At 45.7% G+C, this 19,792-nt stretch overlaps 3 protein-coding genes across 4 annotated transcripts; 2 read left to right on the top strand and 1 right to left on the bottom strand.

The window, feature by feature from the left end:
• Positions 1 to 3,904: 3,904 nt before the first annotated feature.
• On the bottom strand, positions 3,905 to 9,467 carry actr1b (actin related protein 1B). The gene is made up of 11 exons (XM_026298354.1): positions 9,268 to 9,467; positions 7,998 to 8,062; positions 7,454 to 7,529; positions 7,229 to 7,354; positions 7,015 to 7,139; positions 6,655 to 6,871; positions 6,483 to 6,575; positions 6,211 to 6,385; positions 6,073 to 6,134; positions 5,823 to 5,863; positions 3,905 to 5,544 (listed from the first exon to the last, which is right to left on the bottom strand). Exons 1-11 carry the CDS (start codon positions 9,313 to 9,315, stop codon positions 5,442 to 5,444), a joined length of 1,131 nt encoding a protein of 376 aa, XP_026154139.1. The 5' UTR covers positions 9,316 to 9,467; the 3' UTR covers positions 3,905 to 5,441.
• Positions 8,989 to 14,338, top strand: marchf5l (membrane-associated ring finger (C3HC4) 5, like). Of its 2 annotated transcripts, none has more exons than XM_026298356.2 (7): positions 8,989 to 9,110; positions 10,893 to 10,977; positions 11,246 to 11,448; positions 11,787 to 11,917; positions 12,002 to 12,173; positions 12,277 to 12,440; positions 12,799 to 14,338. In XM_026298356.2, exons 2-7 carry the CDS (start codon positions 10,955 to 10,957, stop codon positions 12,961 to 12,963), a joined length of 858 nt encoding a protein of 285 aa, XP_026154141.1. In that variant the 5' UTR covers positions 8,989 to 9,110; positions 10,893 to 10,954; the 3' UTR covers positions 12,964 to 14,338. The 2 variants fall into 2 exon arrangements, with proteins under 2 accessions (XP_026154141.1, XP_026154140.1); XM_026298355.1 differs by lacking the exon at positions 8,989 to 9,110 and adding an exon at positions 10,085 to 10,213.
• A 453-nt stretch (positions 14,339 to 14,791) lies between these two features.
• On the top strand, positions 14,792 to 19,548 carry kctd9b (potassium channel tetramerization domain containing 9b). Its single transcript, XM_026298328.1, has 12 exons — positions 14,792 to 15,034; positions 15,139 to 15,260; positions 15,350 to 15,393; positions 15,686 to 15,779; positions 16,154 to 16,212; positions 16,301 to 16,429; positions 16,507 to 16,574; positions 16,643 to 16,738; positions 16,824 to 16,973; positions 17,443 to 17,548; positions 17,639 to 17,772; positions 18,213 to 19,548. The coding sequence occupies exons 1-12, from the start codon at positions 14,834 to 14,836 to the stop codon at positions 18,327 to 18,329; spliced, it is 1,320 nt and encodes a 439-aa protein (XP_026154113.1). The 5' UTR covers positions 14,792 to 14,833; the 3' UTR covers positions 18,330 to 19,548.
• Positions 19,549 to 19,792: the final 244 nt, after the last annotated feature.

Here is a 19,792-nt window from a genome sequence, read left to right as displayed (position 1 = left end):
CACCAGTGACTCTTTAGTGTTTTTCTGCTGAATTCTCTAAATTTGTCTGTTCTCTGTCATTAAACCACGTGTGGGCTGTTTGTTCTAATTGTCTTTTTGAGAAAACTCCTCATTCAAAAAGAAACCTAGAAAGTTAAAAACTGCTAAATCATAGTGCCCATTATAATTTTCCAATCTGCCAAACCAACTAAACAAACATATATATCAATGCTATATTCATAGAATGAACACATTCTAATGAATTCTCAATTTTTCTTTATTTAGACGTTTGACCCAGATTTCCACAGAATTGATGTGAAACAGTTCTTCACCTTCTCTCATCAGGAAATCAGACTGAAATATTTCTGTCTAATTACAAAATCATCTGAGAATAAAGGAAATAAAGCAAACTTGTCTTAAATCATGTCTCAGGAGAACTATGAGAGCTGTGTGTGTGCATGCTATTATTATAGAGTGCTGTGTTTGACTATAGTGGCTTCAGAAAAACCTCCAGGATCTGCAGGATGGGGTCTGAGATTTGAGCCCCAGAGCAACAAGGCTGGACAAAGACTTCACAGCTGCTCACACAGTTAAACATCCCGAGTGGTTTTATTTTCCTACGGTCCCAACCGCTCAGAGCGGACAACATCCAGGACCACCAGTGTCCCAGTACGTGTCCACACCAGAGGCTCTGAGCTCTGGACCATGAGGCTCCTGCAGGAGACGCAGCAGATGGATGCCAGGCTGGACATGTGGTGCAGGTCTGGCTGGGCTTCACAGGGTGATGATGGGACGAAAGAGCCTTTTTCCAGGTAATAGATTTATAAATGAGCCATTTACAGGAAATATATTATCAGACACACTGGACTGTTTTACACAATGACCCTGAACTCAACATTCACTGACACTAATGTTTTCACAGGCTTTTAGCACAGATTTCAGCCGCAACTGGAGTTTGTTCAGGTGTCGTGGACATGACTCAGCTGTCGTCACAAGAAATATCAAACGTCACATCACACTGAGCCCTGAACCAGAACAGAACAGGCTCCGTTTGCTGATGAATTCCTGAAAGACAGAAGGGTGAGTGAAAAGTCTTCATCTTGTCCAACAAACATTTCTCAAGCCTGAGATGATGATGATGATGATGATGATTCAAACACAGCAGTAACGTCCAAACAACTATGGCTTTGTGAGAAACATTTGTAGGACAGAATCACAGCATCTGTCCATGTCTGTCACATGTTCCTCCACCTGAGGCCCAGGATGTGCCAAACTGAAATATGAAAACGTGTGAAAACTGATGTGTTTTTGGACAAGCTGATGCCGTTAGTCAGCCTGAACCTGGTCCAGTCCAGGCAGAGCTCTAACATGACTCTATGATCACAGTCTGTCATTCCAATGTGAACCGCTGCTCTCCGTGTCGTGACAAACCGAAATTCACGCTCGGCCTGTCAGGAGCTTCGCCCTCTTCCCACCAAGTCCTCTGGAGCAGGAGGCAGGTATCACCCCCACGACAGCAACTTTGGCTTCTTTAGTTCTGAATGAAACTCAACCTGGAGTCGCTCCGTTGATGTTGGGTAGAAAGTGAATGGGCTGATGCTGCACCGGCCCATAATGTCAACACTGTTCAAGCTGTCACGACGCATCAGCTCACTGGACCAGACATACATGACTGTGTGGCTCTATTCATGTGGTCAGGACTCAGATCTGTTTACACTGTGGGGACTCACCTGTTTGGGGACCAAAGTCTTCATCAAGTCCTCACATGCTGGACGATTCAGGGCGAGTGTGAAGACCGAGACGCTTTAGATTAAGGCTAGACTAAGTCACCAGGACATGAATGGAAACGCTGTGTGTGTGTGTGTGTGCGTGTGTGTGTGCGTGTGTGCGTGCGTGTGTGCGTGTGTGCGTGTGTGTGTGTGATGTTCAGACTTCCAGCTCTGGTACATTTCATGCAGCCTGGTGAAATGTGCCTCCACCCCCTGTGTCTGTGTGTGAGCTTCATGAATAGAAAATGTGTGTGTGCCATCACAGGTAACCAAGGAAACACGGGATGGGGGAGACAGAGTGTGTGTGTGTGTGTGTGCGGGGTGCTTCCCATCTTTACTGCATAGACAGAAAAAGAAGAAAATCCCTGGGCTGCTTCTCCTCACAGGCAGCATCGTGCTCAGACTCTTCGGTTAAATTCCCTCTGCTCTGCTCCCTGTTTACTCTTTTTAGAAATCAAACCCATGCTAATGTATGCAAAGTGAGTCACCCAGCAAATCCCTCTGCACTTCAGGGCTGTTGTTGTCAGGGGCTGAATGTGACATTTGGTAAATTCATCTGTGCTGATAGTGGATGTCAATAAAAGTCAGAAAAACTCTTTTCATCTTTATTTTTAATCACGTTTCTGCTTTGTCTCCCATGAATGTGGCTGCTGTGGATCTTTGAATATGAAGATTTGTAGAAACACAGACTGATGCCGATGCACATGCGGCCGAAGATGTCCCATACATAGAAAACCGTCTGCTCACACAGACAAAGACGCCACAGATCCTGGGAAACGTCAAAACAAGCGTCTCGGAGCACAGCTGTTTCCAGATGCAGAAACGACCTGAAGCCACCTGCTGCTGCTTGTTCAGCCAGCTGATTACAAACAACTCGCACAATCAACGGATGTGGATTCACTTTACCTTTGAGTTGCCAGGTCCAGAGCTCACATTCACCTGCACTAACTCCTGATATACCACACACACACACACACACACACACACACACACACACACACACACACACACACACACACACACACACACACACACACACACACACACACACACACACACACACAGAGCTGATTGGGTGCGACAGCATATAATGGAAAACAACAGACCACCCACTGGCTGCTTCCTGAAACGAGCTTGTAATCAGTGTTTGAATTCTACACAGCAATTTGCAACAGTTGAGCAGGAAGAGATGAAAAACATCCGAGTGATGGCAGGAGCCTGTTTTAGCTGCATGTTCACGTGGTTATTAACAATTTCACAGCAGGTTTCAGGGATTTATCTGCACATGACTCAGTGCAAACACGTCTGCTTTGAGAAATGACCATAAAAACGTGGACTAACACGTTGGCTGGAACATTGAGGGGATGATTTGATCCTGGATGTGGTGGTTCTTCCAGTGTCCACAAAGGCTGTTTGACTGAGATGGAACTGGACAAATCTAATTGATAATTGTTAGATTATAGACAAATGGACTCAAATAATTTGCAGAATACATGAAATGTTGTGGAGAACCTAAAAACTGAGGCAAAGCTGTGGAGAATGAGATAAAGCTCTGTGGAAAGTTCTGACCATAATGTTCTGCTACAGAACAGCCTGCACAGACAACAGCGCCATCTAGTGGATTGTATCTGACAGAGTCGCTGTAATAAACTGAAGTCCTTAGGTCCAAACAGCAGAAAGAACCTCATTGTGCTCTGTCTTTGAAGAGCTGCAGCTGAGGAAAAGAGGCCACTATGCACCGTAGACTCCTGTGAAGATCCCACTGCACCACATGACCATCGAGTTCTTCAGGTACGGCTCTTTGCTTTCAATACATTTATGCTTAGTGACCGACTCAACGAGGCCTGCACAGCTACAGTATTAGACAGTATTAGTTTGTCCCTGGTCTCCACAGATTTGTTGGTTTCTAATTAATGTAGTTTATTGTCCCTGAATCATTTGTGGTTAAACAACATGAGTGCGTCCATTTCCAAGGCTTCACTTCCTCTGGCTGCTGCAGAAAAGATGGAGGGAAGCTGCTACTTTGTGCTGCTGTTCACTGACATCTGGTGTTGAACAGGTGGAACAGGGGCCTGTCTGTGACTGTCTGTCTGTGGCTGTATGTCTGTGTATGTGCAGTTTTCCATCTTCTAAAAACAGCTGACGAGACACCGGAGCAGCAGCCATTAACTTATTTATTATACTGAATTTACCAAAAGTAAAAGCAAACACTTGAATAAAGAGTATTGTACATGTTTAGTCTGTTATCCTGTGGTTCTGTGGTTCTGTGGTGGCGTTCCACCGTAACAAGGCCGATGACATTTTACAACCTGTTTTTTAACTGTTTTTTTCTTTAAAACACCCAGAAGCAGACGACGTGGACGCCCTGGTGCTGACGCAGGCGGAGTAAGGCGGAAACAGGTTTGAGCACGACCCCTTCACTGCCACTGAGATGCAGGGAAATCACAGGACCCAGACTTTTACTACATAGACAGGAAGGTGGGGGGCGGGTGAGGAGAATTATACAAAACCTAATCATGAGCCATGTCGGCTTTGTGGCCTCTCGTTGTCCATCTAGACTCCAGGGTCTGGCTCCACGGCTCTGTGGACCAGTGGACATTAAGTGAACACGGTTCACTGACATGCAACTGAGCAAAGAGCTTCAGACGGGGCGGGGGGGTCAGACTGACGGTTTTTATCATCATCTGAATGTTACAAACATGAAAACATCCTGGAGTTTTCGTCCTGGGTCTTTATTTAAAGTGGGAGAAGCCTGAACAGGTTGATGAGCTGGAAAGCTTCATGCAGTGAGCTGCACTGTCTCATTTCAGGCTGTAGGGGGCTCATTGTGGATTATTACTTTTCCAGATCCACATTAATGAAATCTCTAGAGGTGCCGAGTGCAAAGTCAGCAGGACGACTATGAGAAAAAGACCCAGGAGGAAAAACAAGACTGCATCATCTCCACAGCTGGAAACATGGAACCAATGATGGATCAAAGAACAAAACATTTCCTATAGTTTGAGACAGACGGCACAGAACACACATCGTGTTTATGTCCGAACATTTCTCTCTGGCAACAACAGCAGGTGACTTCAGCCCAGTTACAGTTGTAGGTAAATAATACAGTGGTCATCTTTCCTGTACGAGCACTACACACTGCTACAGCACTTCAAACCTTTGTTCTGTGCGAGCTAATCCGTGCCACAAACCTTAACGACAGCGTACAAAATGGACATCAAATAAAAACCGAAATCTTCAGTTGGAATGGAAATTTCAACAGTAGCAAAAACGAAACAACATTCAGGTCTATTGACGTCATGATGTTCTACACCTCGCAGGGCTTTGTCGGCAAGAGAGCTATACCAATACTTCAATGTGGACTACGTGATAGTTTGGGCCTGTAGAGTCCACAGTGCTAACCACAGCCCTCTGGGATACCCTGACGCCCTCTGTATGTGAATGTTTGGGGGGGGGGGGGCAAATGGAACGGGAGGTAAATACGAAAACGACCACACAAAAATGTGTGTGTTTCTCTGGGTGGGGGGAGCGACAGGCCGACGGGGTTTAGAAGCAGTTGGGTTGATAAAGGATGATGCAGAGGTACCCGCAGATGACTGTGCAGGAGTACTGGAGTCTCTGACAGTATGACTGGGGAGGAGACTGGGGGACTGAGGGCAGTTCTGGGGGCCGATTGCAAGGCGTCGGCCCCTACTAGAAGGTCTTCCTGTGGATGGCACGTGCTCTGTCTTCTTCATATTCCCGCTTTGACACCCACATCTTTTTAAAGGTGTCCAACGACGCCAGGATGGAGCCGCTGTCACAAGACAAGGAAGGTGGAGGTCAAGAACAAGATTTATCAATGTGCATGAAGAAATGAGCCTCCTACACACAAATAGACTCCCATAAGTAGAAATAATCAAATCTATCAATACAACCCAGCCCGAATAAATGTGACGCACACGGACAAGCACAGTCATGCACCAGGTGTGTCTGTGATTTTGGCCTGACGGAGCATGAACCACAAACTACACCCTGACCCAGAATAGTAAGAAGTCCTGCAGCTCAGACTGAACTCTGAAACTCAATTCTCACCCAATCCATGTGGAATACAGCCTCTCCTGGGGAGCAGAGATCTGGACCGGAGAAAAACAAAAACAGGTCACAGACACGTTTTTAGCACAACACACACACACACACGCACGCACACACACGCACGCGCACACACACACACACACACACACACACACGCACACACGCACACACACACACGCACACACACGCGCACACACGCGCACACACACACACACACACACACACACACACGGCCTCAGTATGCACCCACCTTGATCTTGACGTCTTTGGGTGCAAGCTTCTTGACTTCAGTTAGTAGTCTTTCCCCAAAACCTAAGAAAGAAAACTGATTAGTGATCACGCACCAGTGTAGAACTGCTCTGACTACCCCTCAACACCAAACACCAACCTTTGATCAGTGTGGATCCTCCACACAGTACTATGGTGGAGAAGAGTGTACGGCGCAGGTCCATGTCAGACTTCTGGATGGCGTAGGCCAGGACCTCGTGGATTCCCGAGCTCTCGTCCCCGATAAGGTCGGGTCTGAAGAGCAGCTCTGGAGCGCGGAACCTGGCCGGACCAATCTGAACATAAGAATTCAGGGTTTGTGGTCAGGATGGGGGGAAGTTGTTCTTCAGAGGAATATTTATCATCTTTCCAAAGTACGTTTGCTGGACTCACATTTAAAGTGCTTCCATCAGGGAGGACGTACTGAGCCTTCTCTGTTTCTAAAGTCTCGTCCTTTTGGGGGTTGAGAGACAGATAACAGGCTCTCTGCAAAGTTCAAAACACATCTGATTAGACAAAGTCAGAGCTGTGGATGTTCCATATTTTCAAGCACTTCCCACTTTACCTCTTTGATGGTGCGAACAACCTCGAACTCTGCGGAGGTGTTGAAGTTGTAGCCTTCCTTACGCAGCAGCAGACGAAGGTACCGAGAGACGTCTCTCCCAGCAATGTCCACACGCATGATGGAGTGTGGGATGGCAAAGCCCTCGTAGATGGGCACGACGTGGGTCACGCCGTCCCCCGAATCCAACACCACCCCGGTGGTACGGCCAGTGGCGTACCTGCACGACACGGACGACAACCACATTACATTTCCAACAGGCCGCAGTCAGAATCCAGACCTGTCACCACCAGCTGTGTGGACGACCCTGACAAAGGCCGGACTGTGTCATTCAGGAGTGAAAAGGGTCAGAAAGGGTCTCACAAGCTCAGCACAGCCTGCATGGAGATGAAGAGAGCAGGAACGTTGAAGGTCTCGAAGAAAATCTCTGCAGCCTTCTCCCTGTTCTTGCTGGGGTTGAGAGGAGCCTCAGTCAACAGCACAGGATGCTGCCAAGGAGACACATGCACGTGGAACAAGATAAGAGACGCTGAAAACACGTGCGGCCTTACTGTCACGTAGAGAGACAGGAGCTCACCTCCTCAGAGAAAGTCTGCAGCTGCTCCTTGGAATAAACGTACTGCCAGATCCGCTCCATGTCGTTCCAGTCATTCACTATCCCGTGCTCCATGGGATACCTCACCGACAGCAGGCCCCGGTGCTCCTGATCCACAGAGACGAGGAAAATACAACACGTTAGCTGTGAGTGTGTGAGTGTGTGTGTGTGTGTGTGTGAGTGTGTGAGTGAGTGTGTGTGCGTTACCTCGGCCTTGGGTCCGATGAACAGGTCTCCCTCCAGCGCTCCAGCCATCACGCGCACATGCTTGGGACGCCCCACACTGTAACACACACACAAACACACAGTACAGGTACAGGTACCACAATTAAACAGGTAACACAAAATATCTCCCAGTGTGTTGGAGCTGAAACTGATTAATTAGCATCAAGTGGCTGTTAGTGTGATCATTTCATTCATTCATGTCATGTCTGTCCTTTAGTCTCCTTCAATATGTTTTCATCGTTACTCTGTAGTTTTATCACAGTATTTGTCATATAACTCTTGTTTATTGTTTTTGTTCCTTGGTTTCTGCATTGTCTTATTTTCTATTGCTCTTTTTTTTTAGATGGTATGAAATTGGCAGAAATCCCAAACTCTTAAACGTCTTTTCTGCTTTTTCCGTCTCATGTCACTGTAAATGAAACATCCTTTTAGAAAAATGCTCTGATCAACCCGAGCTCTGTCAAACTTCCTGTCATTTTACAGCCAATCACGTGAGTGCTGAAGGAAGAGATCAAATTCCACGTACTAGTTAGGGAAGCAGTATTTGGGGATCTGGTCACCTGCAAAACCAGCCTTGATGACCCCCGAACCCTAAAGAGAAGAGAGACAGATGACACATGAGGCCAACATCACAGTGTTATGTGCAGAGTCTGAGAAACAGGGGGGTCACAAGACACAGCCAGAGGCCTCCAGCAGCAGAAACAGCGTCCTACCCTCCTTCTGTCTGAGAGCTGCTTTGTGCTGTTCCCTCATGACTAAATTCAAAAGCCTCTATCTCCTGACTCAAACTTCAACTAGTTATCTTCATGATGCTCAGTCCACAACAGCCGTAACAGGCTTCTGCTGTTGTGTTAGAGATCTGTGACCCCGGATACAACAACCTGAGCTGAATGGATGTGTCAGTGTCAATGCTGGGTATGATTTGGACGGGACAGCCAGCGGTCGTGCATTTGCACTTTGCTGACAGCCAGTTTAACCAGGACGAACACATCGGGAGTCCAGGGGAGACACTATTAGAGGGTGGACCTAACTATGACACAACCCTGGTGTCACGCCTGATTCTGTCCCCTCGTGACACATTAGTTCTTTAACAAGAGAAAATTAATAAAACAACTACTCTGATAATCCCTGTATCATTAATTAATTAACCTCTGTATCATTAAAGTCTGTGTTTAAACACGTGAAACATCTGATGATTCTCATAAGTGACGACTGGCTGTTTATTCTCGTCTCATATTAAAGATCAGATATTTTAAGGTGTTTGGACTAGATAGATAGATAGATAGATAGATGGATAGATTGATAGACTGATAACAGGCAGATTAATAGCAGAAATGCTCATGTGTGGATCTGAGTCCTCTCTGCACCACTGGATCAGCCTGAACTAAACCAGGAACACACATGTCCATCCTGTCCAGTCCAGAGCTAACATCCGTGTGGCTCCGTGCAAAGCTAATCCCTGTTGGTGCTACACAAAAACATGCACATGTGTCCTGGGAGCCGAAAGCAGCTCCGGGTCCATCCGGTTCTGCAGCACCACGGACAGCTAACACCCAGGATCTGACTAACCGGCGCAGCTAACGCCCGCTCGGGCTGCATAGGACAACCGAGACCCCGCTCCAACTACCAGCAGCTGACGGTAAAAACAGTTTGTGGGTGAATCGGTGTCGTAGCTGCCGCACATTTGATGAGGGGCCCGGGGCCCGACCCTGTCAGCCGGAGCACAATAGCTAACGATGCTAACAGTTAGCCACGGCCTCGGTTTGGGTGTGGATGAATGACATCATCATACTCACATTATCAATCACTACCGGCTGGTTGGCTAAAATGTCGTAGGACTCCATGGCGGACTGGGTCTGTGAGGTCTGTTTCTGCGGATCCGCGTGTGTTCGTCCCGTTTAGTGTTTAAATCATGTAAAAAAATAACGCCCCGTCACTCCGCGCTGTTCGCCGCCGCTCCTCTGCGCCGCTGCCGCCTCCCGACCACAACAACCTCATCACCGTGACGTGGGTGTGACTGACAGGGACGCCAGCCAATCGTGTTTAGGCATTTTCTTGACTGGCAGGAGAAGTAACCAATTACGGGGAGAGCCTAGAGCCATGCGTTACACCGGTTTGCTGTCAAACCTGAGGAAAGTAGGATTATTTATTAATTGTTAATTATTGTCTGGTTAATAAACTCATCTATAAAATATCGTGACAATGTCTACTCTAGTTTTTCAGGGTATGATGATGAAGCCATTCATAGTTTTAATCATCATATATGCAGCTAATCATTTTAATAGATAATCAATAAAGGGCTTTAATCGGCAAGTCTTCAAATATAAACGTTAACAAGTTGTTAATAATGACTTTGAATCACCAAGTAGAAAAGATGATCTTCCATGCACCACTTATCCACGTCTACAACTGCCAGAAACTGTTCAACCCTGTACACAGACGTCATATGTTACTGTTATTTGTTATTATTGTTATTATTGTATTGCACTGCTGCTGTCTGTAACCGAGAACCAGCAGGAACAGAAGTCAAAGATGATTCTTGATTGTAGTTTAATTCCCGAAGCTCAAGTTTACTACGTTTCCCAACTGCCATGAACGCAGCTAGAGCCGTCATTGCCACCGACCAATCAGAAAGCTGTTAAAAGCCAGAGCAGGCGGGGCTTATTTCAGCTAGAAAGTAAAGCTAATCTTAGCTCTTGGTTAAAGTTAAATATTTTTAATAAACACCTTCCTATTCTTTAGGTAAGTGCTGCTTTTACATCATTTTCACAGAGACGGACGATGAGGTTGAAATGTTCTTCGTTAACTTGGCTCAGTTTAATGTAGAAGTAACGACTTCACCGCTAAAGTTCAGTAGCTAAGCTAACTCCCGTTAGCATGTTTGTTTTCAAAGTGAGTTTGTGCTTCTGACAAAAACAACAAACTCAAAGTCATTTGAATAAAACACACAGACTCATAATCTGGGTCTGTTTTTATTTTTATTCCTGAAGCTGTTGAGCAAAAATACTTTTACTATTAGTTTCAGTTTATAGGAATGACGTAACTACAACACACAAGCTAAACTTTGATCCATCACTAACTAATCAGTAATAATATCCGGTCATTGATTATTCTGTTAGTGATTAACACCATACACTGTTAAAGTACTCTGATACACCAACATATGTGTAATTTCTAAAGTATAAAGTACATTTTATTGAAAAGTCCTGTATTTTAAATGTTTCTTAAGTAGAAAGTCTGAGTCAACTGTAACAAATACAGTATTTTCTAGTGGTGTAGAACCATAAGTACTACAAGTATAAATACATAAATAGTACAAGAGCATAAATTCCAAAAGTTGTACTTTGTGACTTTCTATCAACGTTACTGCCCCCACAGTAAACCGTCTTTAAATATATGTTTTTATATGTGGGTTTCCCAGGTCGCTGCAGTCTGAAGGGCCCATGAGAACATCGACGCAAACAGAACCTGTTCAGTAGCATCATGGCTGAGGAGCAACCTGAGAAGTAAGAGCATGTCTCCTGACCCCATCTACATCACATCAGCCTTAATGTACAGTGTTACCTGTTATGATTTCAGTAACAAGAAGGACTTAATACTTAAAGTCCACCTAAGTGTTTGTTTCCAGGTCTAAAGGAACACAAAGTACATCAGTGTCTCTAATGGATGAGATCCAACCACATGTAAATACTGTGTATTTGATGAGCCAACAGGCTTCACAGGCAGGTAATAACACTGTATTTGTGTGTGTGTGTGTGTGTGTGTGATGACCAGACACTGTTGGGTGTGCTTTGCCACGGAGAGAGACGACCACACTGCAGAGTGGGTGAGTCCCTGCAGGTGTAAAGGCTGCACAAAATGGATCCACCAGTCGTGTCTGCAGCGCTGGCTGGACGAGAAGCAGAAAGGGAACAGTGGAGGAGCAGTGAACTGTCCACAGTGTGGCACCGAGTATCACATCACCTTCCCCAAGATGGGTGAGTGACAGCTCTGCAGCATGAAGATTAAAGGGGCACTTCACGATTTTACACATGAAGGTTCACAGTTGTTCTGTATGTTTGGAGGTAAATACATTCCCTTATGATACCATCAGCTTATCTCAGCTCGAGCTGGACACTTTACCTTTTAAGCTTGTGTCACAAACTGGAAGTGCTGATTTACCTTATGGAAAATTCAAGATGACCATTTTTTGGAGTGTGAACTAAAAGTCATGATGTCTGAGCCTCGGTAGCTTCTTTCTGATTGTCCTGTTTTATTTCATGTGAATATGACGAGACAGATCCTTTAAGTGACTCTGTGGTTTCTTGTGTTTCAGGCCCGCTGGTGTATTTCCTGCAGCAGGTAGACAAAGCTCTGTCACGGGCCAGTCCCTTCGCTGCTGTCGGGGTGGTGGTCGGGACGGTGTACTGGTCAGCTGTCACGTATGGAGCTGTGACTGTCATGCAGGTAGGTCCACACACATGATACTGAAAAGACTTTAAAGCCATAGTGTTGCAGTGTGTAGGATGGTTCACTTCTTTGCACGTGCAGGTTGTGGGACATAAGAAGGGGCTGTATGTGATGGAGCGAGCCGACCCTCTGTTCCTCCTCATGGGTTTGCCCACCATCCCTGTGGTGCTGGTCCTGGGAAAGATGATCCGCTGGGAGGATTATCTAGTGAGGCTGTGGCAGAGGTTCTCCTACAAACGTGCGCTCGCCCCAGGTACGTACACACACCAACACCATGTACCGCTCAAGCATAAAGACAGAACAATGTTGGGGATAAGTATGAAGGTGTGTTTGTGTGGTTGTGTGTTTTACCTCAGGCTCCTATCGTTACCTGCCCCGCATCCCTGCAGACGGGCCCAGTGCAGATCACCTCTCTGTGTCCAGGACTCTGTGTGGAGCTCTCATCTTCCCCTCCATCGCCAGTGTAGTGGGAAAGCTGTTGTTTCGGCAGGTGTCCTCCAACCTGCAGCGCACGATACTGGTAAATAGTCCTTCAGTGTTGTATCAGTGGCTTTGGAAGCACGCTGTGTATTTCATAAGGACGTGTTCTGATTTTGACTGAAAATGTTCTTTACAGGGAAACTCCACATGATACCTTTTAACTTGAATGACAGTTTATTATTCCTGCTTAAATGACTCACACGTCGCATAGGAATCGGATCTGGGGCCAGATATTCACGTGGGCCAGATCTGGTTTGGTTTGTTCACACTGTGGACACATCAGATCTGGAAATCTCAGCTGAGAGATAAATGATGTTTTATTTGGGGTAAAGGTGACGTATGATGATGATGACATCTTTAGACAACTGATTTTTGTCTGTCCTCCTCTTTCCCTGCAGGGGGGCATCGCGTTTGTGCTGATAAAGGGAGTGCTGAAGGTGTACTTCAAACAGCAGCAGTACATCATGCAGGCCAACAGACAAATCCTCAACTACCCAGAAACAAATGGAGATGGACAGAGCGAAGGTAACGAGGACGACACAGAGGACAGTGGAAATGAGTAGTTTACTAACTGGGACAGAGGTAGAGAAGGAGCCGGCAAGCCAGACGTGTTTACCATGAAACACAGTGCAGATCTAAGCTGAGTGCTGCTGTAGGTGAGGACCGTAGTTTGACGATTAAACTTAGCAAAGACACGGTGAGTTAAAAATGAGACGTGTGGTTCAAAGTTTAAAATGTAAACCTCACTGCTGCTGTAGTAGAAACCGATGAGGCACTTCTGTCGGCTCCAGCCTCAAATTTGAGTCTCTGAAATACTCGATGTGCCAAAAACATGATTTGTTGCCTTTTCTTTTAATGTGATGCCTAAATACAAAAGAAAGAAAAACCTTCACCTGGGAAATCAGATGTCAGCTCAGGTGTGGGTCATGGTGACCAGGTGTGTTTACATGCACTTATCTAACCGTGTACTTAAACATGTCAGTGTCTAATAACTGGAGAAGGGAGTGGACTTTCACTTAGGCCTTAAGCTGGTGCATATTCCTGTTGTCCTAACACGTGCCTGATCTGAAGCATTTTCCTGTAACAAAACCAAATTTACAAAAAGCCCTTTTTAACATCACAGTGGTGACACACAATAAAATACTCCCTGAGCTTCTCTGTAGTTTCTCTGGTCTCTCTGGTCGGCAGTTTAACCATCAGTTCAGGATCTGGTCTGTAATTCATGGACGTTTAGCAGCACGAAGACAAAAGACGACTGATGCCTCCCTGGGGTTGGGGTGGGGACGGACAGGCAGCACAGGTGATGTTTAAACCGCCCCAGCTCTAAGACCTAAACCTGGTCTGAATGGTGATGATTGTTTGTTTCACTAATGGGTAATTGATTCTTACTAATTCTTCCCTGGTTTGGCTCGGCGGTTCAGCAGCGTTGTCCCTGTTTAACAAGAGGGTGGTGCTGCTGTTGGCAAACACTCAGTCCACCTGCTGCAGCCTGAACCTTGGTCCCTGTTTTTTGAAGCAGTTGATTTAAGTTTTAGTGCTCACACACACACACACACACACACACAGACCCAGACCTGTTTGGACCTGACAGTTCTGGTTTTCTTTTCTTTAATGGTTTGAAGCTGCTGAATCAGAGCTGCTGCCGACTGAAATGTACTGTGTTACAGCGACACAGCTGGTTGAATGGAAACTGAGACCAGCCAAAGCTTTTCAGTTTTATTGCACATGAAGTTTTCACTTGTTGCACGTCCTCAGGGTTCAGACCCCCTTTTAAACACTGATGTATTTATATTTGTCTGGGGTAGCTTCAATAGAAATACACGTTGAGAGGAAGCGGCTGAGAAAGTGAAATATTTAGTTGCAGTCAGTGTAATTTGAAATTGACTCCTACTCTATGTGATGGTGAATAATTTGATTAATAAAGCTCTTTGTAAGGCAGATCTGTTGTTGGTTTGTTTTTTTTTATTACTCAATGAAGCCAGAGAACTTTCCCAGGGGCCCCTGACAGCTCCAGTGGACCCCAGGAAGAATAGTTACTGCAGTAATAACTAATGGGGTCCTGAATAAAGAAAGTTGGTAAGTATAGACACATAAATACTTATGTGTTGTACATTTACTCCATGTATCTGACAACTGCATTTACTTTGCTGTTAGTTAAAATGAGATTTTTAACAATAGTAAACGATGACGTCATGCTATAGATGAAACTATCCAGCTGTGCTCACTCTCCATCAGCTCCAGCTGTTTTGTTGTAATGTGAGATGAACTTTTATTCAGATTTTAATTTAAATAATCTTTTCCAAGATAATTTACGGTTTTAGATTTTGCTTCATGTTTTGAAATGTTTGATTGCTCAATTACAAAAAGTAAAAAATGAAAACACAGTTCCTGTGCGGAAACGGGCAGGTCCCGCCCACTCCGGGTCCTGATTGGATGAGGCGTTTGATCGCGATAGCTGATTGGCTGTTCCGGCTGCACTGCGGTTGGGCGGAGCGAGGAAAGAGGAAGGAAAAGTGCTTGTTGCTCAAACATCATGTTCTCTGGTTAAAACCGGCACCGACCGAGTTAAATCGACCTGGTTCTGACATGAGGAGAGTCACTTTGTTCGTCAACGGAACCTCCAGCAATGGGAAGGTCGGTAAAACAGTAAACCGGGGACGTAGCTGTGCAGACCGGATGCAGGTGAGACACACCTGGTTGTAGCTGTGGCCGACGCGTGTTTCCGTGTGATCCCACAGGTGGTGGCTGTGTACGGCTCCCTGGAGGATCTGCTGTCCGTGGCCAGCTCCAAACTGGGAATAAGAGCCTCTAGTGTTTACAACGGGAACGGCGGCCTCATAGACGACATAACACTGATCAGGTGAGACCGCACCTGTGGGACCTTAGCGCCACGTGACTGGTGTCCCGGTGGTTTTGGTGTGATGGTGAAAACTGTGTCTGTGTCTGCAGAGACGATGATGTGCTGTATGTGTCGGAGGGAGACGCGTTTGAAGGTAAGAAGAAGAAAAACATTACAGCTCCTAATTACCCATAAGTCCAAGTCTCTCAGGGTTTTGTTATCAGATCTTGAAAATGTGTCTAGAACCAGACTGGAGTCCACCTGGGACGGACTGATCTAATTGGACAGAGTTCACAAAGAGACACACCTGCTTATATAAGGACAGAAACCAGGACATGGAGTCCAGGAACTCTCTGTGCTGTGTTAGTGCTGGTTTCATCCGTTTGGTCTTTAGTCCGTGACCCTGATTGTGTTCCAGTTAGCTGAAACACCTTTACCTGTTCTAGATCCTCAGGAGGACTTCAGAGGTCGTGAAAGGGGTCAGACTCACACCGACTGGCTGACGCTCAATGTTGGTGGACGCTGCTTCACCACTACGAGGTAAATGTGACTGTTGTGCAGCTGCTAATGATTTGGACACGAAGGGTGATGATCAGAGAAAACTGGGGCTGAGACAGAACAAATGTGAGTCCGTCTGTCTGATGCTCAGAGAGAGACAGATGTTAACAGGCAGAAACTCCACATCTGTTCTGGCCTGTTGGCTCAGGAAAACCCCCCAGGACTGACAGTTTTTCTCATGTCTCCTTACGACCCCACAGACGGGGAACATGCAGAGATTTAAAGGAAGTGGCCCTATAGTCATTTTTCAGAGGTTTTAGAGAAAGTATCATTGGCTGCTGTGATGATGATGATGTCTGTCTACCAGCTGAACGTGCCAACATGAGCTTCACTGTGTTTGCTGTGTGTGTCCTCAGGAGCACGCTGGTCAGTAAAGAGCCTGAGAGCATGTTGGCCCACATGTTCAGAGAGAAAGGTGACGCTCCTCGTTAAACACGTCATTTTTCTCTGTGTTACTTTAGTGTCTCTTCACATCTGGCTCCTTCTCCTTGAATTTGATTCAGGTGGTTGGGATAACAAGCAGGACTCTCAGGGGGCGTACCTGATAGACCGCAGTCCAGACTACTTTGAGCCCATTCTGAATTATCTGAGACACGGTCAGCTGATCATCAATGAAGGCATCAACCCTCTGGGTAACAGACACTCTCCAACATGTGCACACCAAGTCCTGGAGTCCAGTGTTTCCTAATCCTCGTTATTTCCACTGCAGGCGTGCTGGAAGAGGCTCGTTTCTTTGGCATCGAGCCGCTCGCTGAACAGTTGGAGACCCTCATAAAGGTGTGTGGGGAATCAAATGAATATTCAGCGTATAAGTACAGCATGTTCAGTTTGTTTCTGCTGTTCAGTCCACTCAGCCTCCAGATGACCACTCTCCTCTGACCCGCAAGGAGTTTATTCGATTCCTGTTGGCCACAACGACCAAGTCAGAGCTGCGATGTCAGGTAGACTGAAGTAAACACAAACGAGAACAATCATCCCTACAGATCAGGCTTACAGAGTGAAACGTATGCACTGTCCCCGAAATAGGGTCTGAACTTTACCGGTGCAGATCTGTCTCGTCTGGATCTGCGTTACATCAACTTCAAGATGGCCAACCTGAGAGGAACCAACCTGATCCACGCCAACCTGAGCGGGGCCAACCTGGAGCGAGCAGACCTGTCCATGGCGTGTCTCGATGTGAGTCATAGTGGCAGCTGGCCATTAGAGGGCGCTAGGGCGCCGCCCAACCCCCTGTCCATCTGTGAATCTTTGTTAAAAATTATTTGTTAAATAAAAGTAATTAAAAATAATTAATATTACAATTTCAAGTGGGACTATATATTAAATATAAATCAGTATTTAAGTATTTATGTCATTAATTGATATGTTGTTTCTGTATATTTGGCCAAATGTTGACAGGAAATAACATTTCCCAGACCATGAGTCATGTTATTGCCCTGCAGTTCTTCTTTAATCGTCCTGGGATGGTCAGTGAACTAAGTGGATTTGGCACAGCCCCACCTAAAACATTTCTCACCAGCCGCCACATGAAACTTAAACATGTCAGTGTTGTGGTCAGATCGACGGGCACCAGCACTGACGTTTTCATGAGGATGTTTGTCCACAGCTGAACCTTTTGTTATTCTTTGTTATTCCTGGGTCCCAGGGAGCCAACCTGCAGGGGGTGAAGATGCTGTGCACCAACGCTGAAGGAGCTTCACTGAGAGGCTGCAACTTCGAGGATCCTGCTGGAATCAAAGCCAACCTGGAAGGTAAAAGCAGCAAATCACACACGCTCTTCAGATAGACCCCAGACCTAAAGCAAGTTCACATTGAACTTACACGAGTCTCTGTGTCCTCAGGTGCCAACCTGAAGGGTGTGGACATGGAGGGAAGTCAGATGACAGGGATCAACCTGAGGGTCGCCACGCTGAAAAACGCCAAACTGAAGAACTGCAATCTGAGGGGAGCTACGCTCGCCGGGACAGACCTGGAGGTGAGAACACACACACACACAAACACACACACACATACACACACACACACACACACACACACACTGTTACCTTGATTCATTTTTCTGAGAACAAAAAAAAAAAAAGAGGTCAAATAAAATGCACGACAGCACAGACGGTTTTTAAAGCAGCAGTGGTTCTGGGCCTCAGTGTTCCAGCAGCTGTAAAAAGCCACAGTCCTCTACCTGCTCAGCAGCAAACAGCAGACAGACACGGTCAGAGACCAGCTGGTGAACATGGTGGAGCATTTAGCAGCTAGAGAGCCAGAGGTGTCCCTCAGGAGGTGGTGGAGACCAAACCCAGAGCTCAGACTGATCATAATTGGCTTAAGTTCTGAGGCCACCAAAAACCTTTTTTTTTGAGGTTTTTGTCTTGGGTTTCTGTGCCGTGATACTTTCGGTTAATTTTATTTCTCCTCCAGAACTGTGACTTATCAGGATGTGATCTTCAGGAGGCTAACCTGCGAGGCTCCAATGTGAAGGGAGCCATCTTTGAGGAGATGCTGACTCCTCTGCACATGTCCCAGAGCGTGCGCTGAAACACAGCAGCCTTCCCCATGGTGCTTTAAATCAAACGCTCCCAGAGAGAAATGAGGCTCCACACAGCAGGTTGTGACACGGTTTTGGTGTCCACAGACGTGTCTGTAAAATAGCTCAGTAACAAAGTTATTCCACGTCATGTTTAGCTTCATCCATCTGAAAGAAACATCTCAGCTCCCTGCAAATATCTGTCGACACTGATAGAAACTGGAAGCAAATGTTATTAGTTTCCTGAAATGAGTATGTAGAGTTTTATGTTAAATTTAGGTCGTCTTTGACTTTGTGGTAAATCACAACACGTATGAGTAAGTCTTGTTTTTACTATTGAAATTATTCGAAGGTTGAGCCTCATTTCTCTCTGACGACGACCAGCGGACCCCAAACTGATTTTGCTGTGAACCAAACCGAGTGTCGACTCTGACGTTCTACACTCTCTGTTCCATCGAAGGCAGGAGCAGAACACAATCCTGTCTTTATCATTTCTGTGTCAGTGTTGATGAAACGAAATGTTTGTTTTCCAGGTTCATGTCGTGAATGTAGTTTTTCATACATGCAAAGATGTTTAACAGGTTTATGATATTCATGAGCCTCTGAGACCAACTGAGCTGCTTTAAATATGGTCCGAACACATTTTAACAAAGAGCAATGCTGAGCTGTGCAGGAAGTGAACCACAGTTTTAAAGTCTGCAGCACTGGAAGCGTTTTCATCTTCAGGCTGGAAATATTCTGTCATTTAAAGACTAATATGAAAATGATGACCAAATGACCAAAATTATATATTTTATCTCATATACTGAGTCTTTGTGAACAAACTCCACTTCCGTCCGTTACCTCCGACAGCGAACAACAGGTGCTCGCAGAAACACTTTTGTCCTGATTGTTCTTTTATATTTTGTGATAAATGAGTGAAACTGCCTCGTACAACGGTTCCAGTGTAGAAGCACATTTGATAACTAAAATGAAATAAAAAGTCAGGTGTGTTTCAGAGACGACCCTGACCCTGATGGTTGTCATTCAGCACAGTGTGTAGCTGTTGCTGTGCTGACATGTTGGTCAGTGTCAAACCTACTGAACAGTGGTGGATGTTTTATACGTCTTATATTCAGCAGCATCTACGGGTCTGTGCACGGTTCATGTAAACTGGTGTGAAATGTGAAATCTTCTCTGCTTCGTTTATGATGTTCTAAAGAAGTAATAAATAAAATTTCCTAAAATGTCTGTTGTTGTTTTGGATGTTTTGCATCATTGGTAATCTGTACATATGGAACACTTTGCACTTTATTTTGTCTTTTAATCTGAAAATCCTCAACACTTTCTGCACCCCTGCTCAGTGTTGTACCTCAGTTCCCCAGCAGAGGCCGGTGTTGTCCCAGAGCTTCCTGTTCACGTCCCAAAACCAAATCTCAGTTAACCACTGAGCAGAACAACAGTTCATTCGTTCGTCACTAGTTTCTTCTCTTTT

This window comes from Mastacembelus armatus, chromosome 12 (genome assembly GCF_900324485.2).
Source record: "Mastacembelus armatus chromosome 12, fMasArm1.2, whole genome shotgun sequence".
NCBI classification, from domain to species: domain Eukaryota; kingdom Metazoa; phylum Chordata; class Actinopteri; order Synbranchiformes; family Mastacembelidae; genus Mastacembelus; species Mastacembelus armatus.
Note: the sequence above shows the minus strand (reverse complement) of the source record. Positions and strands in the feature narration are given on the sequence as shown.

What these genes read in the sequence shown, in the direction of transcription:
- marchf5l (XM_026298356.2), top strand. Translation starts at nt 10,955, where the DNA reads ATGGCTGAGGAGCAACCTGAGAA. An exon ending in GCTGAGGAGCAACCTGAGAA is followed by an intron (nt 10,978 to 11,245) that starts GTAAGAGCATGT and finishes TGTGATGACCAG; the next exon opens with ACACTGTTGGGTGTGCTTTG. An exon ending in CATCACCTTCCCCAAGATGG is followed by an intron (nt 11,449 to 11,786) that starts GTGAGTGACAGC and finishes CTTGTGTTTCAG; the next exon opens with GCCCGCTGGTGTATTTCCTG.
- actr1b (XM_026298354.1), bottom strand. Translation starts at nt 9,315, where the DNA reads ATGGAGTCCTACGACATTTTAGCCAACCAGCCGGTAGTGATTGATAAT. An exon ending in AGCCGGTAGTGATTGATAAT is followed by an intron (nt 8,063 to 9,267) that starts GTGAGTATGATG and finishes TCTTCTCTTTAG; the next exon opens with GGTTCGGGGGTCATCAAGGC. An exon ending in TGCAGACTTTCTCTGAGGAG is followed by an intron (nt 7,140 to 7,228) that starts GTGAGCTCCTGT and finishes TCTCCTTGGCAG; the next exon opens with CATCCTGTGCTGTTGACTGA.
- kctd9b (XM_026298328.1), top strand. Translation starts at nt 14,834, where the DNA reads ATGAGGCGTTTGATCGCGATAGCTGATTGGCTGTTCCGGCTGCACTGC. An exon ending in CGCTGCTTCACCACTACGAG is followed by an intron (nt 15,780 to 16,153) that starts GTAAATGTGACT and finishes GTGTGTCCTCAG; the next exon opens with GAGCACGCTGGTCAGTAAAG. An exon ending in AGTTGGAGACCCTCATAAAG is followed by an intron (nt 16,575 to 16,642) that starts GTGTGTGGGGAA and finishes TCTGCTGTTCAG; the next exon opens with TCCACTCAGCCTCCAGATGA.